General features: G+C 37.2%; 1 protein-coding gene across 1 annotated transcript in view; it reads left to right on the top strand.

Moving 5' to 3' along the window:
• The window catches only part of ASH1L (ASH1 like histone lysine methyltransferase), a gene marked incomplete at both ends in the record, with an annotated part of 171,352 nt that overhangs the window by 41,058 nt on the left and 112,796 nt on the right, over positions 1 to 17,498 (top strand). Inside the window, one exon of the mRNA XM_084243812.1 lies at positions 10,987 to 11,088. Coding sequence (XP_084099938.1) covers positions 10,987 to 11,088 — 102 coding nt within the window. The remainder of the gene's footprint in view (positions 1 to 10,986; positions 11,089 to 17,498) is intronic.

Genomic DNA, 17,498 nt, shown 5'->3' on the forward strand with positions numbered 1-17,498 from the left:
GGCTGCTCTGCTCCCCGCTCTGGCTCTGGTGAATTCTCTCACCCTCCCGCGCTTCTGACTGTACCCAGTGGTTGAATGAATGAATGAATGAATGAATGAATGAATGAATGAATGAATAAAATAAATCTTTTTTTAAAAAAAAGGATGCCAGCCACAAATTTCAGTGTTCCCAATCCACCCACACTTATGCTCAGCCCGCTACATTTGTGACTTCCTTCAATTTTGATAATTTGGCAGAAAAACTCAGAGACCGTACTAAAACCACTATTTGTACAATTACAGTTTTTTTTTTTTAAAGATTTATTTTTTTTTATTTATGAATGCGAGACCTGAGGTGTAGGCCAGAGGTGCAAGGGGTGAGAAGATTCACCAGAGTGGGGACCAGAACAGGCAGATTTACTGAAATACACTGCTGAGGGGAGCAGAGGGGAGATAGGAGAGGTCTGCTACACCATATGGGTTATCTCCCTGGCTGGGGATAGCTCGATTATGCTGAGACTTTTACCCCTGTGCCACTAGGGAGGCCCAATTACAGTTTTTTAATAAAGGATCATATCAGAAATTGAGATAAAGGGCCTCCCTGTTGGCGCAGAGGGTTAAGTCTCTGCCCTAGGAAGCTATCAGCAGCCACTGCAGCAACAAAGTTCGATCCCCGGGCAGGGATCTGACCCACTGCAGACCTCTCCTGTCTCACCTGCCGCTCCCGTCAGCAGTATATTTCAGTCAATCCGCCTGTCTGTGCCTCACTCTGTCTCTGGTGAATCCTCTCACCCCTGCATCTCTGGCCTACACCCCAGCTCTTGCATGCATGCAAAAATAAAATAAATCTTTTAAAAATAATTTAGATGTACAAGACAAAGTCTGAGGTTTGTAAAAGGATACAGAGCTTTCTTGCCCTCTCTGGCATGTGGTCATGTCACCCTCCCAACTTTTGGGAAGTTCCTCCAAGCTTATCTGTCCAGAGTTTTTATTGGTGTCTCATTATGTGGGCATTGTTGATTAAATGATTTTCCTTAATTCAACTCTAGCTCTGTTACAGGACAGGGAGGGGGTCACCCCCAAACCTGCCCGCTCTAAATAGGCTCTGCCATCTGTGGCATCAAGACAAAAATATTCTAATGTGTAAGACCTTCAATGGAAAGGAATATTAATAGTTAATGTGCAGTGCAGAAAACAGGAAGAATGGGAAAGAATATCATTTCCAAACACCCAAAGTTACACATATCCTAGTGGGTAAATGCTCAGCCAAACAAGGTTGGCTCAAAGCGGGGCCACTGAGGCCTGAAAGACTGAAAGCCTGCCACAACTCTAAAGCACCTTCTGGTGGGGACCCACAGAAAAGCGTCAGAAACAGCCGACAAGTCTGGAAGGAAAGGAGCAAAATCAAAATTAAGATAAACACTTCCTTTTTTTTTTTTAATACAAGCACTGGGTATAGTCAGAAGCGCGGGAGTGTGAGAGAATTCACCAGAGCCAGAGTGGAGAACAGGAACAGGCAGACTGACGAAATACACTGCTGGGGGGAGCTGCAGAAGTGACAGGAGAGGTCTCTGCGCCATGTGGGACCCTCACCGGTTGCCGGGAACCGAACCCGTGCTGCAGAGGCTGCGGGCAGCTTCGCAGCCCAGCGCTCAACCACTGAGCCACCAGGGGATGCCCAAACACTTTCATTGTTAACCTCCCCATGGAGCTCTCGCTCACATCTGTTTCAAGCAGTCCAGGACCAAAAACCAAATGCAGCTTCTTCACATGTCTCTCTGCTCCATGTGCCTCCTCCATGACTCCTTTTTGCACTCCAACATCCTTCTTCCTTCCTCCTCCAGTCTCCTCTCCAGCTCCTCCTCCTCCCTGTTCAGTTCCACCCTTCCTTGGGTTAGGTAGGGAACCTGGTACCTCCCCTTTCCTTGGGAACCACTCTCTTAGAGCTCCAGCTCATCTCCAGCCCCATTGTAGATTGAAATGGACCCACTAATCCTGTAGTTCTTTTTAGTGACCAGCTCTCATTCTGAAGCTATCTGTGGGTCCACCTTAAGTCACTTTTTTGGGTAACACACAGTCTTATTACTCAGGAAATTCCAAGGGTTTTTGAAAGTCTGCATCAGGAATCAGGGACAATGTTATTTATAACATCAAGTCTAAATTCCTTTGTTAATTGGTCTTTACTCTGGAATAATGCATCTTCACAATTACTCTTGGTTATCGGGTAAAAACGTGACTTGATATTCTATTGAAACTTTAAGATTTTAATTTATTTATGAATACAAGAACTGGGGTGTAGGCCAGAGGTGTGGGGTGGGCATGAGAGGATTCACCAGAGACATAGTGGGGAGCAGAACAGGCAGATCCACTGAAATACACTGCGGAGGGGAGCAGCGGGCAAGCCAGGAGAGGTCTGCTGAGCCATGTGAGTTAGCTCTGTGGCCAGGGATTGAACTCAGACTGCAGTGGCTGGCTGTAGCTTGATAGCACTGAGACTTTAACCCTTGTGACACCAGGGAGGCCCCTATTGGAACTTTTTTCAAGTTGGCAGGAAAGTTAGCTCATGTCACCTCAAAATGAGTTAAAAAGAAGATTTTTAGTTAAGAAAAATAATAAGACAGTAAATAAAATAATTGTATATTTCTAATTTGACCACTTTGAAAGAATTTTTTTGTTTAGCCTAAACTATGTATTTGGTGTTTTCTTTACATCTTTATTAGTAGTTATTTTGTGTCTCTTGTTTGTCAGGTACAGGAAATACAAACATGAGTAAGGTTTAATTTCTGTCCTCAAGGAATTACCTTCCAGTGGAGAATATAGACTTTTATAAATACTATTAACTCTAAAAATTGAGATTTTCACAATGCATTTTGGGGAGCAGAGAAGAGAGGGACTCACTTTTTTTTTTTTTAAAGATTTATTTATTTATACAAGCACTGTGTATAGTCAGAAGTGCGGGCGGGTGAGAGAATTCACCAGAGCCAGAGCGGGGAACAGAACAGGCAGACTGATGAAGAAATACACTGCTGAGGGGAGCAGCGGGCGTGGCAGGAGAGGTCTGTCGCGCCATGTGGGACCCTTGCCAGTGGCCGGGGATCGAACTGGCGCTGCAGAGGCTGCGGGCAGCTTCGCAGCCCAGCTCTCAACTGCTGCACCACCAGGGGAGGCCTGGGACTCACTTCTTAAAGTATAAAAAGGACATAACTAAACTTCATGTTATTTCAAATTGTCCTCATGCCTTCTTTTGATATTTTTTTCCATATATAACTTGTAGAATCATCATACATTCATCAGTATCCTATTCAAATGTACCGAAAAACTAGTTATTCTACCATGCATTACAAAGTTGTCAATTACTTTCAAGATATTATTACCCTGAAACAGCTCCCAAAGGCGAAAGTTGAAATGGATTAAGCAACCAAATAGTGTTGGATTGTAAAATAACGAATATGGTGAATATACAGGAATTCATTCTAATGTAAATAGATAATTGATTATACAAAAAATGTAGGAATGAGACAATTTTTTTTGCATAGAATTTCACAGTATATGTAAATTATTCCTTCAAAGATTGGAGCTTAATTCCCTTCTTGACTATGGGCTAGACTTGGTGACCTACTTCCAAAGAATAGAGAAAGGGTGCCTACCTGGTGGTGCAAGGGGTTAAGACACAACCTATGAACCTGTCTGCAGGTGCTGCAGCACGAGTTCGATCCTCGGCCAGGGAGCAACCCACATGGCACAGCAGACCTCTCCTGACAGACCTGACCTGACTCGCCCGCTACTACCTTCAGCAGTGTATTTCAGTATTTCTGCCTGTTCTGTTCTCCATTCTGTCTCTGGTGAATCCTCTCACTCCCCACACCTCTCATATGCATAAATAAATCCTTTTAAAAAATAAAAGAATAGTGAAAGGGAAAAATAGTAACTTTACACTGAAGAAATCTGGTAGATAGCAAAAGGTTAACTTACAGTGACAAATCATAACATAGTCTGATGTAATGTGGTGTGGTTAAAAGAATACTTGATTCCAGTAGTATTCTTTCTTAAAAGCCATAAACCCAGTCTAGTTAAAAAACAAACTTTGAGGGCCTCCCTGGTGGCTTAGTGGTTAAAGACAGTGCTGTCAAGCTATCACCTGCCACTGCAGCACGAGTTCAATCCTGGCTGGCCAGGGAGCAACCCACATGGCTCATCAGACCTCTCCTGCCTTGCCTGCTGCTCCCCTCAGCAGTGTGTTTCAATAGATCTGCCTGTTCTGCTCCCCACTTTCTCTCATGAATCCTGTCACCCCCGCACCTCTGGCCTGTACCCCAGTTCTTGTATGCATAAATAAATCTTTTTAAAATACCAACTTTGTTATATACTCCTCAGAAGTATCAAAGACCTGAAAAATAAAACAAGAAAAGCATGAGAAACTGTCACAGATGAGACATCAAGGAGATAGTACAACTAAATAAACTCAGTGTGATAGCAAGATTGTACTCTGAAATAGGAAAAGGACAAAATGGAAGCTTTATACCCATGTTAATGTCATGGTTTTAACAAATGTTACCATAGCTATGTAAAAGCTATGAAGAAGTTGAATGAAGACTTGGAGAATTTGCTCTATACAGTCTTTGGACCTTTTCTGTACATCTGAAATCATTCTAAAATAACTTTTTTCTAAAAACAATACAAATTGTCAAGTGAAATCAATTTCAAACTGATGACTGATAAGGAAAAAAAATCCTTTCTTATTTATAGTGATTAGATTTTTGCAATAGTTGGACTAAAACATTTGATCAGTTACATTGTAATTTGTGAAATTAATGTAAGTTTGTAAATTTTAGGGAAAATAAATGAGTGCAATATTCTTTTTTTTTTTTTAAGATTTACTTTATACAAGCACTGGGTATAGTCAGAAGCACGGGAGGGTGAGAGAATTCACCAGAGCCAGAGGGGAGAGCAGAGCAGGCAGACTGACGAAGTACACTGCTGAGGGGAGCAGCGGGTGGCAGGAGAGGTCTGCGTGCCATGTGGGACCCTCGCTCCAGAGGCCAGGAATTGAACCGGCGCTGCAGAGGCTGCGGGCAGCTTCGCAACCCAGCGCTCAATGCTGCGCCAAACGGGAGGCCCATGAGTACAATATTTTTAACATTTTGTTCTGTACTGTTAAATACCAGTTGATCCTTGAACATAGGTTTGAACTTCACGATTGACTTGTGGATGTTTTTGTAAACAGATGACAAACCTACAATTTTATAAATACATTTTCCTAATGTAAATTATTTTCCTAATGATTTTTTTATCTAGCTTTATTGTAAGAATATAATACCTAATACATATAATATACATAATATATGCTAATCAACTATGTTACTGTAAGACTTCTGTTCAATAGCAAGCTATTAGTAGTTATGTTTGGGGAGAGTCAAAGATTATGTGTATATTTTCAGTGATGTGGGTCAACTCTCCCAACCCCATATTTTTTGAGGACCAGCTGTACTAACAGTCTAAAACCAGCTTGATGCAAATGAAATTATTTAATCTGTTAGATAGCCATGAAATAGGTCTAGAGAGAAGAGTTTCTGAACTAGGGTCATTTATTGCCTCCCGGTTTTTCAGTATTTTTGACTCATGGCTAACTGCACATGCTAAAACCTATAACCTGATTTCAAAAATGGGGAATTCAGTAGCACAGAGTATTTTTCATTTACAGGTTACAGATTATAAAGATATATCCACTGGAAAGACATAATGGTTGGAGCAGAGTACACTGGATTTTGTTTTGGCTTTTGTTTTCTTTTTAACTGAAGAATGTAGTATTTGATAAGAATTCTCTCATCTGACAATATCTATAGCATGACATATGTTACACCCAAATGTGAAATGAAATCAGAACATTGATTGTGGTGGTTACTTCAGTTCTGGGAATTTCCAGAGGAATTCCATTTTAGTGAATGATCTGATTTGGGACTTAGGAGAAATAGCCTAATTAGAGGGAGAAAAGCAGACTTTTTAGCTTAAAAATCACTAGCGGAGTCTCTGAATCATTTTCATAGTTCATTTAATTGGTGAGTCAGATGAAATGTATTGCTTTCAGTAAATGTATTTACCACAATTACAAACAGCTGTTTTTATCCTGGAACCAGCTTTTATCTCAGCATTCAGCTCACTCTAAAGAAGCTTCATGGACTTTATGAGCTGTGAACCATCGTAAAGGATTAAGAACTTGAAACTGAGAGCAAAAATACTTGACCAGAGGTTTCCAAATAGTTTGGTGTTTCATGTTCATACTTTTTATGATGATATCCATTTTTATTACGACCAGTTTTGATTCACATTTCTATCATCTGTGAACTGACTGCTGCATCGTATCATTCCAAATCTAGCATACTAAATTTGTTTTTCTGTAATTTAAGTATTAGAAACATCAAACAGTCTGCTTATTCAAACTATTCCCGAGTTCTTGGGTCTTTAGTCACACACTCTCAACAGAGTGTGACCAAAATTTATACCATATTCATTATAGTTAATGTAACTATATTCAATTATATTCAGTTAAACTAAAGAAATACACATTTTATTCAGCTGTTGGTTTTTTCACTGTGTTCTTACACTAATTTACATTCGATAACTTTTTTAGCATAAGATACTTAGGACTTGAATGAAATAAATTGAATCTTTTTTCCACTATTTTCTTTTTGATGACTTCTTCCCCTCTCTCCCACAGACAATATTATCTGTGGGACTTTTCTCTATTTTTGCTTACATTTTTGCTTATTTGACTCTGTCCTCACATCCAGGCATCTTTAAATGTGTTCCCTTTTTAAATCTTAGATTTATATCAGTTCCTTCTATGTAGACATCATTCAGATCTCTTGTGACAAATCAACTTCAGAACAGTTTCTTGGTCTCCACCCATTTTTGTATAAGATATAAAGTATCTAGAGTCTTATCCTTTTGTAATTCAGTCATGTTCTTTTTTGTTTTTAGCTTACATTCTTACCCGTGATTTCATCTCATGGTTTTGCTGTAAACGTACCATCTTGACTCCTTTTTGTCTAATTTGATACAGATATTTCCCCCAAATCTGTCTTTATCTTTAAAAGCTCATATCATCCCAAATATAACCTAGAGATCGTGTAATCAAAACCACTTCAAAGACTATCACATTTCCAAGTTTATTTTTAATTCTTTATTCTTCTTAATTTATTATCCCAATTTATAATATTTTCTTCTTTATTTTTCTTTCAGTTTTCCTCTTTGTAGTACGCTGCTTTTTGTACATGATGGCCTCTGTTTTTCTAACTGAAGAAAATTACTTGTAGTAGTCACTATATTTATACTGAAGTCCAGTTTTAAGTTCTTTTGTGGTGTGTCTATAATTTCTACTTCATTTATGTGTGTAGAATTTTTCAACATATTTCTGAAACTCTCATTTGTATAATGAGCTTCAGTAGTGTTGATATCTAGTAGTTTTGGGAATTGAGATACTCTCATTTCTTTGTTTACTTCTGAAGTACTTAATTATTCTGTTTTATACTATATTGAAATGAAAAATAATGGGATTTCCTGATGTCTGAAATTATATGTGTTGTCCCTGGATATTTGAGGACTAGAATACATACAAACCTCTTGTCCTGTGAACAGTGGAGAGACATCACATATTCCTCCAGGCAGATCTAAAATTACCACCTATGAGACATAAACATTCATCACATGGAGATAGCAACAAAGCAGTAAATTCCCTCAAGAAATAAACTAATTTCAAAGAACCAAGCAGGGGAAACAAACTAATTTTTCCCTTGGTACAGAGCCGAACAGAACGACATCTTCTGGTTCTGACTCATTTGGTCTCTTCTGGTTTTATTGATGTAATCCAAACATAATCCCAAACTTTATAGGAACTTTCCCAACCTTTAAGGTACCTATCGGGCTTGGAGGTACCAGTTTCATTAGTACTTATTAATTGGAGGTCTTTATTTTACTAATAGTTCTTGATAAATGCTTAATATTTTAGACTGATTCTAGTTCCTATGTGTGCATAAGTCCTTGCCCTTGTTTAATTTTATCTTAAACATTGAGTTGTTGCCTACACTTTAGGTCATCACTAAGTATTTAGGGTCTAAAAATTCTGTGGTAAAATCATATCCAATTTATATGTTGTATGTTATATATTACAGTACATATGACCTAATTTTTTACATTATCTCATTTTTGGAACTCCCAAAAAACATGTGAGTTAGAGTACTTTTTTAAACCAATACTGAAGTACATTTACTTGCCTAAATATTATAGTTTAATTTATATCAGTATCAGTACTCTTAACTCAGGATGCCTTCTCCACATTGCAGAATGCTTTGCATTTTGTTTTAGGTTTTGAAACAGATACATTGTTCACTTGAAATGTTATATGCTAATTTTTCCTGGGCATTATCTTGTTCTTCCCAAGCCACCTAACTGCATAATGGCAGTTATAACTCAGTATTTCTGGCAGTAGTGGATATAGTGTTTACAGATTTCATATGATTTCTTCTATCAGGCCAATTTTAATTTGTTTCTGAACATCTTTCACAGGTGGTTACCTCTTGTGCTTAAGTTTATATCTTCATTTTCCTGTCTTAAACTTGTTTGCTTTACTTGTTTGCTTTACATCATTAGGTAATGGGTATCCTCATCCTCTTACTGCTCCTGTAAGCTCTGTTTTTAAATGAGATAAGGATCTAGAACTAATGATTACCAAGCCCTATAGATTCTTTTATCTCAGGGATAGTTTTATTCCCCTTAAGTATGGAATATTGTTAAGAATAGCTCTGCTCTGTATGAACAGGGAATTCAAACAGACTTTTAAAAATGAAAAGTGAGAACCTTCATGAAGAAAGTTTTATTCCAATCTAAATCCTTAGAATAGGCTGCTGGCCTCCATTACTTTCAGGAAATGAAAAATGGCTCAGAAGCCAAGTGAGCTAAGCCATCTCTCTCTCAATTGTTTCAGTTTCTCAGGAATTGCTGTACAATGCTGCCAATAACGATCTCCGGGGATCTGACCCCCATTCCACCTCCCACTGCCTCTGCAGCTCCAGATGCCACCAAAAGAAGGAGCTTTGAAGAAAATGCCTGTACCCTCTTTTACCCTGAGGTGGGTGAGGCCAGGCAGGGTGATTCTCAGGATATCCTGATGATCAAAGGTATAGTTGAAGCCTTCATCAAGACTCTCTTGAAGATGACCAAGAAATTTGGGGAACGTTACCAAATAGCCTAGTAACTGAAGATGAAGCTCAAGAATAAATAGGTGGTACAAATGCCACCTGCAGTATGTAATACGTGATGACATACAAGACCCTAAATAAGCGACTTGAGAGACTAGACGGTTTTTATATCTCTTCTCCCTTTACCCACTTCCACAAGATCCAACCTAGTACCAAGTTTATATACTTTATTCAATAAATATTAGTTTATGACTGAGAGAAGACTTTATAAAGTGCTCTCCCCCCTTTTCTTTCCCTACTATTTATTCTAAGATTGTTTGCCCATTCTTCAGGAAAAAAGTGATAAAGGGAATTGTGTGATGTCTCAAGCTTCTTAGCCACTGTTGTCTTCTGTCTTGAATGTGTGTCTGAGTAGGAAGTATTTATCTGTCCAGTACATGAATTTTCAGTATTAGTACTTAATGTTACATCTTTACTGATGCCTGGGCATTTACTTCTTAGACATTTTAATGTGGTATTCAGTTCTTTAATGGAAATCTTACCTTATCTGAACCACACTCTAGGGGGATTTATTGTACTGTTGTTTTTTTAAATCCCTTTGTATCTGTTTTTAACATTCAGCAATAAAGTCTTGCTTCTTGATTAGATCTTCCATCAGTCATCATTATTTTCAGAATACAACCTTAATTTCCCAAAAATCTAACTTGTTGCTTTTGTGTGGCAACACACAACACAGTCTTATATCTCACCCTGAGTAGTGTTAAAAGAGTGTTTACAGTGACTCAAAATATTATATTATTCGAATAAAGCTCGTGGTTTATGATTTCTCCTAGGGAAAGGAAAAGATTAGAAAATTAGCTCCATTCATTTCTTCTGTCCCCATGTTGTCCTTCAGTGAATTAATCACTTCTTCATTAAAGAATTAACTCTCATTTAGAGGCAGATCTTAAAAAAATCTCATCTTCAATTATTTGATTTCTTATACCTTTTCTCCATTCAAATGTAAGACATTTATAATTTTTTTCAAGCAAACATTCCAGGGCACTACTAATTTTTTGACAAACGAAATGGACATTCATTATATATTCTCAACAGCTGGCTTTTTAGATTATAAGAATCTAGTGTTAGAATTACATATATTTTATTCAGGAAACTAATCTTTTATCTTTCTTTATGAGCTTTTGTGTATATAAACAAGAAAGCCTCAAGTGTGTATCCTTAAAGGAAGTTTATTCCATGGATTTATTAGCAACCAGTTCTTCCAGAGTGTGCTAGAGAGGAAAAACCTACACTAGGAAAGTGATCTGTGTGAATTAGATAGGATGTGTGTATTTTAGGTCTGGCTCTTAATTTTTACCTCTGAGTTTGTTGAATGTTCGTGTTGGACCTGGTTTTCTCACATAAATAATTCCTTATTAACTACACTGTACTGTTTGTCAGTTTATATGATGAATTTGAATTAAGCAGGAACAGAATTAGATTTGATCAGAATTTGATTTTCAATAAATAATCTTAATGTGTTTCATAAAGCAGATGCGTAAAAACTCAATCATATATTGTTCATTCTTGCACTAAACCTAGTTTTCCCTCTGATAATGTAAAAGGAGAGATTACATATATGAAGCCTGTGAAATTCTGTTGGCAATATCTAGTGTGGTTTATCCTTTGCTTGTCCTCATGTCAGCTTAAAAGTCGTATTACAGGGAATGGCAGTGGCAACAACTAAAATATTGCCATTCTAACACAGAATGGCTTAACATTAATTTTAGACTTGGATTTTCCTATGATTTCTTTTTTTTTTCTGTCTCTCCAGGTTCCCATCCAACCTCAGATAAGTCTTCCCAGCGACCATCAGAGAGCACAAACTGTAGTCCTACCCGGAAAAGGTCTTTATCTGAGAGTACTTCTTCAACAGGTAAGTGCTATTTATTTTACCAGTCTTTGATGATAACTTCCCATCTGATACTCATGAACAGTATAATACTTATAGTATAATACTATAGATTTACAGTAGACTTACAATATAAATTACAATTTATATTAACTTAAAATATAATGCAAGGCAGAGACAGAATCTCTTCTTCCTGGCCCAGAGCCTCTCCCACAACCATGCTCTGCCGAAGTCTCTGTTCAAAAGCATCCTAGCTTGATCCCCCTCTTTGTATTTATTGTAGTGGGAGGTACTGGAGCAGCACTCTATGTCATGTGTCTGGCTCTGTTCACTCCAGATGTCAGTTGGGAGAGAAAGAATAACCCAGTACCCTGGAACAGACTGGGTGCCAATGATGGATACAGGTTCTACTCAGTGAATGTAGATGACAGCAAACTGAAGAAAGAAGGTCCAGACTTCTAACTGAAATATTATACTATAAAGCTGCTTAAAATGAAGGTCTTCCAGAAGCCATCTGCACAGTTTTCCACTTAACCAGGAAATACTTTTTTCTAAATGCACAAATCATGTTTATGCATTCTGTTAGGGTTAATACTGATTAATAAATATCTGAAACTTGGAAAAAATATATGTAATATTTTTGAAAAATCAAAAGGTCCTAGGATACAAGCACTAGTAATAATGTACATTAAAGCAATATAATTGTCTTCCTCTTTTACTCCTCTTTATATCCATTTAGGTATGCTTCATGAGTAGTAGTGATTTGGGTGTAGTCCAGAGGGAATTATTCAAAATATAGCTAAACAATAGGCAGACACAATTAGAGATTTTAAAAGTTGACTTGGGGCCTCCCTGGTGGCACAGGGGGTTAAGCACAGCACTCTGATGCTACCTGCAGCCTCTGTAGCACGAGTTCAAACCCTGGCTACTCACGGAGCTACCCACATGGCGCAGCAAACCTCTCCTGGCTCACCTGCTGCTTCTCTCAGCAGTGTTTTTCAGTCAGTCTGCCTGTTCCGTTCCCCACTCTGTCTCTGGTGAATTCTCTCACCCCTGCACCTCTGGCCTATACCCCAGTTCTTGTATGCATAAATAAATAAATCTTTCAAAAAAATAAATAAAAGTTAACATGAAGTATAGGGGTGTGTTGTACAATAGGGGAATGTGGGCTGGAGCTCCTTACAAAGCAGTTGATGATAAAGTATACACTATTATTTATTTCAAGTTTTAAAATTCATAATGTTTGTATATTTTATTTTTTTATTACTATTTCATGGCAAAATATTTGGCTTATTTTTTTTAATGTTTATATATGCATTTAAGAACTGGGGTCTAGGCCAGAGGTGCGGGGAGTGAGAGTATTAACAATAGGCCGATCTACTGAAATGCACTGCTGAGGGGAGCAGCAGGCAAGACAGGAGAGGTCTGCTGAGCCATGTGGGTTAGCTCCCTGGCTGGGGATCGAACTCATGCCATAGTGGCCTGTGATAGCTTGATAGCACTGAAACTTTAACCCTTTGTCCCACCTGTTTATATATTTTAAATATATATAAACTCTTTATATGGTGTGATATACTTGTATAATTTATACATATATTTTGATTTATGCTCTCAGTTTTCTTCTTACTGATAGAATATGTATTCACACACAAAAAAAAAGGATGTTATATTTCTTCTACCTTTATTGAGGACTGAAGAATAAAAACTCAATTTATCATTATCAGGAAAGAGGGATTGGTAGGTCCATTCCAGCAGTGGGATTAATACATATAAAAAGGAGAATAGTGAATTCTAGTAACGTACAAGAGCCAGTATGGTTAAAGACACTGAATATGAGGCTGGAAAGGTGGCTTAAGACCAGTCACATAGAACCTTATTAACACTTAGAAGCCACTGCAAGTTTTAAACAAATAAGGAATGTATCATCTCTTTTTTCCTACTCCATGTTTTTATTAGATTACTTGTGGCATCAGGTCAGCAAATTTAATTTCTTCATCAGTCCAAGGCCTCACTGTCAAATTCTGTCATTGTGGTATTTGTTGAATTTATGATTATCTTCAACTTATTTGAGATTTTTATTTTTTAGTAGTACTGTTGTGCCAAAGTTACAGTGGAATTCAAGCAACAATGGTAATTGTGTCTCACATAGTGCTTTGTTTTTCTATTACTTCAGGGAGACTTTCAACTCTTTAATAATGAATGACTAATTTTAATGCAGGTTGACCTAGACAGGCTTTTAGCAAACAACAGCCTTATGGTGATCCAAGGTCTCTTTTTGGCAATCCTCAAGCTAAGAATTGTTTTTAGTTTTAAATGGTTAGATATTAGATATCATTTGTCCTTCAAAGTCGAGAATATTTACTACCTAGTCTTAACAGAAAACCTGTCCCAACCCTTGAAGAAATGAATTTGATTTTGATAAGAAAATCACCAAGCTATTTTGCTTTAGTAAACAAAGGAAATACCTAAAGCCGTAATTTTTCTTCATAAGACCATTTTATTCATTCACGTAAATACTTAATACTTAATATAAACTTTAATATTGAAGTTAACTGTGTATAATGGGTATACAAATGTGAATTAGATAGGGTTCCTGTCCTCTAGGATTCAGACATATTAAGCATTAAAAGGCATGTTAAATTCTATAACAGATCACTGTACAAAATGTTATGACACAAAGAGAAACCTAGGCACTAACCTCTGGAATGACTGAAGACATCCCTGAAGGTGTGACACATGCACTACTATAATTTGTGTAAATAAAATAAAGCGTAAGAATGTATTTAACAGTGACAGTATCATGTCTAAAGAAAGACACAGAATCTTAAAATAGAATTGTATTTTTGGAGATAGATTATTTGATATTACTGGTGTCCAAGAGGCATTATTTGTGATTCGAAATGAAGCTGTAAAAATAACAACTGGATTGTATTATGTGTGGTATGTTTTTTCATTTAAGATTTTTTTTTTTAAGATTTATTTTATTTATGCATATGAGAACTGGGCTATAGGCCAGAGGTGTGGTGGGTGAGATGATTCACCAGAGACAGAGTGGGGAGCAGAACAGGCAGACCTACTGAAATACACTGCTGAGTGGAGCAGTGGGCGAGACAGGAGAGGTCTGCTGCACCATGTGGGTTAGCTCCCTGTCCAGGGATCGAACTCATGCTGCAGTGGATGCCAGTGGCTTCATAGTGCTAAGACTTAACCCCTTGCACCACCAGGGAGGCCCTAAGAATTTTTTTTTTAAGATTTATTTATTTTATGCATATAAGAACTGGAGTACAAGCCAGAGGTGTGGGGGTTGAGAGGAGTAATCAGAGACAGAGTGGGGAACAGAACGGGTGGATTGAAATACACTGCTGAGGGGAGCAATGGACTAGTCAGGAGAGGTCACCTCCCTGACCAGGGATCAAACTCATGTTGCAGTGGCTGCAGGTAGCTTCATAGTGCTGTGTATTAACCCCTTGTGCCACCAGGGAGTCCGGCCCTAAGATTTTTTTTGTAGATGTGTTTAGGAGCAGAGCAATTGAAGGATTTTCGACCCGGAAGATAAGTATTATTTAACATATTATATCGACCTAAATAGGGTAGGTTTTGCAGTTCTAAAAAAATTCAAACTTTCAGTGACTGAAGACAACAAAGACTTATTTTTTTCTGTGACCATACTGGATCTGCTCCATGTTTTCTTCTATGACTGTCTGCAGAACAGCCTATGTCTAGAATGTTACTTATTATGGGAAAAGGTTAAGGGGCCATAGTAAAACACTTAAAATTTCTGCTTAGAAGTAAAGTATATGACTTTTCACATTTTACTGCCAAGGCAAGCCACATGTTTAAATTAAGGTGTAGGAAGTGTAATCCCATCAAGGGAAGGGGAGCAAATAATGTACCACACAGGAACTTGAGAAAAATGCTACGTCCTAGCAGTTTGGATGTATTATATTTGAACTGTCCTTTGGCTATTGAGGTAAAATGTTGGGTAACCATTTAGAAGTGTAGTGGTTTATAGTTGGAGACACATCTGAACATCTGTGATGGAGATAAAGATCTAGATGTGCTGATTTCTAAGATATATATAAACTTGGATCTGGCAGTGAATGAAATTTCCTGGGGAGAAATTACACACTGAGAAGACAACAGGGATGGAGATTTCAAAAACTAGCATTTGAAAGGAAAGTGTAAGAAAATATTGTCAATGAATGACAAAACTTTTAAATATTTTTTTAATAGATTAATCAAAGGTCCATGTTATTGAAGCCTTTTAGGCAGATGTCATGAAGAGGTTAAGAAAGATTTGGACCAGGACGGGGGTTTAAGACACAGCGTTCTCAAGTTATCACCAGCCACAGCAGCACAAGTTCGATTCCCATTCAATCCCCTGCCACCCAGGGAGCAACCCACATGGCACAGCAGACCTCTCCTGTCTCACTTGCTACTCCCCTCAGCAGTGTATTTCAGTAAATCTGCCTGTTCTGGTCCCCACTCTGGTGAATTCTCTCATCCCTTGCACCTCTGGTCTGCACCCCAGTTCTTAAAAAAAAAAAGAAAGAAAGAAAGAAAGAAAAAGATTTGGACAGTTGTCAAATGGTTGAGAAAGAATTTTGATAAAACCTAGTTTGTAGGTTTGGAATTAGAGTAATTTGGCAGCTTGGGAGGGGAAGGGAACTGTTAGGATTTAGGAATAATTGGAATAAAGTAGAGCTCTTTATTTCCAGCACTGTAGTAGATTAGATGGGTAGAGCAAATGAACAAACTTCTTGGAATCTAAGATCTAAATATGCAATCTTTTTTTAAAAGATTGCTGAACTTTGAGGTAAGTAAATAGAAAACAAGAAACTTTCACAAAGTTTGGCTCAACAGAAATAAAGAACATTAGAGCTGCTTGGCATCTGCTTGATTCTGAGGGCACAGAGCCAGGAAACACATCAAGGTATGAGACAAAGGAGAAAACAAAGCCTAGGACTCTAGCAGGACAGAGATCACATCAGATTTCCCTGCATAAAGCTGTAACTCCTAAAAGGTCACATAAATCAGCATAAGAGGAAATAGAAACAAATCTGTCATAGAAGAAGGTAATTCCTTGTTTCAATTTTGGCTTTGGGAAAAATAGGTGAAGGAGAGTTCCTAATCACAAACTTATACTCATCTCTCTCTTGTGTAGATGGCCTATGAGAACCAGAAAAACATTAATTAAAATGTCATAGATTGTTAGTAAACATCCCTTGCCTTGCCCAGGCAAATGCAAAATTAATTAATATTCAGTGTAAACTAAGGGTTTTTTTTTTTAATTATCATTATAACCTGAACCTTAGATGCTCTGGCATTCTCATTTACTTTAGCAATAATGAATGCTAGCCTTTATTAAACAACTGTACACACAGAAGAAGTTATAACCATGGGATAGTCAAAGACTTTTTTTTTTTTTGGTAAGAACGATTTTATTTTAAATAGGATAAAAAGCACAGACTAACAGGGATCAAAAGATAAATTGGACTTATTCAAAATTTAAAACATGCTCTTTAAAAGATATTACGGTATTATTATAAGAAAAAAATGTATGACTGTGGTGGATATAATGACTTATTATTGTGATCATTTGCAATATATAGCAATATCAAATCTTTATGCTATATGCCTGAAACTAATATTATATGTTAATTATATCTCAATTAAAAGAAAGTAAAAACACAGACCACAAAGTGAAGTACCCAATAAAAGGTAATAGAATCTCCTCCCCAAAAAAATGCATATGAATTGCCCCCAAAATACATGAAAATGTGCTCAAGTCTGGAAATGCAAATGAAATCCCTAATTGGTTACCATTTTATACCCAGTAAGCTGATAATTCCAAATCTTGGTGAGAATGCATAACATCTTGAACTCTCTTTCATTGCTGATGGTACTTTGTAGAATGGTACAGTCACTTTGAAGAGTTCATAGGCTTAACATACTCTTCGTTCAACCTAGTATTTACAGTCTAAAGTATTGACACAAGGAAAAAAAACATAAAATGTTTTTATTCTTTATGGCCAGAAGATGAAAACAATGCATATGCACAGGTGAATATATAATAAATTGAAGTATATTCATATAATTTGACATTAAAATGGAATCTGTAAATATGAACAGTAAAAAGGAATGTAACAAAAAGAATGAATCTCAAAAATGTGATGTGTAAAAGCTAGATAACAATAGAGCAAATACTGTATCAGGAAAGCACATGAGTGGTTTTCTTCCCTGGGGCTGTGGTTGATTGGCAGATGATGTTTACCTGGGCACAAGGGAACTTTTTAAGATGATAAAAAATGTTCTATATCTTGGTTATGATGGTATATTTCATGATAAATTTGTCAAAATCCATAAAAATGTATTAATAAAAAGTGCATTTAGCCTTATGTAATATTTTACTTCAATAAATTTTAAAAAGTTAC

Source organism: Talpa europaea (genome assembly GCF_964194135.1).
Source record: "Talpa europaea genome assembly, chromosome: 9".
NCBI lineage: Eukaryota > Metazoa > Chordata > Mammalia > Eulipotyphla > Talpidae > Talpa > Talpa europaea.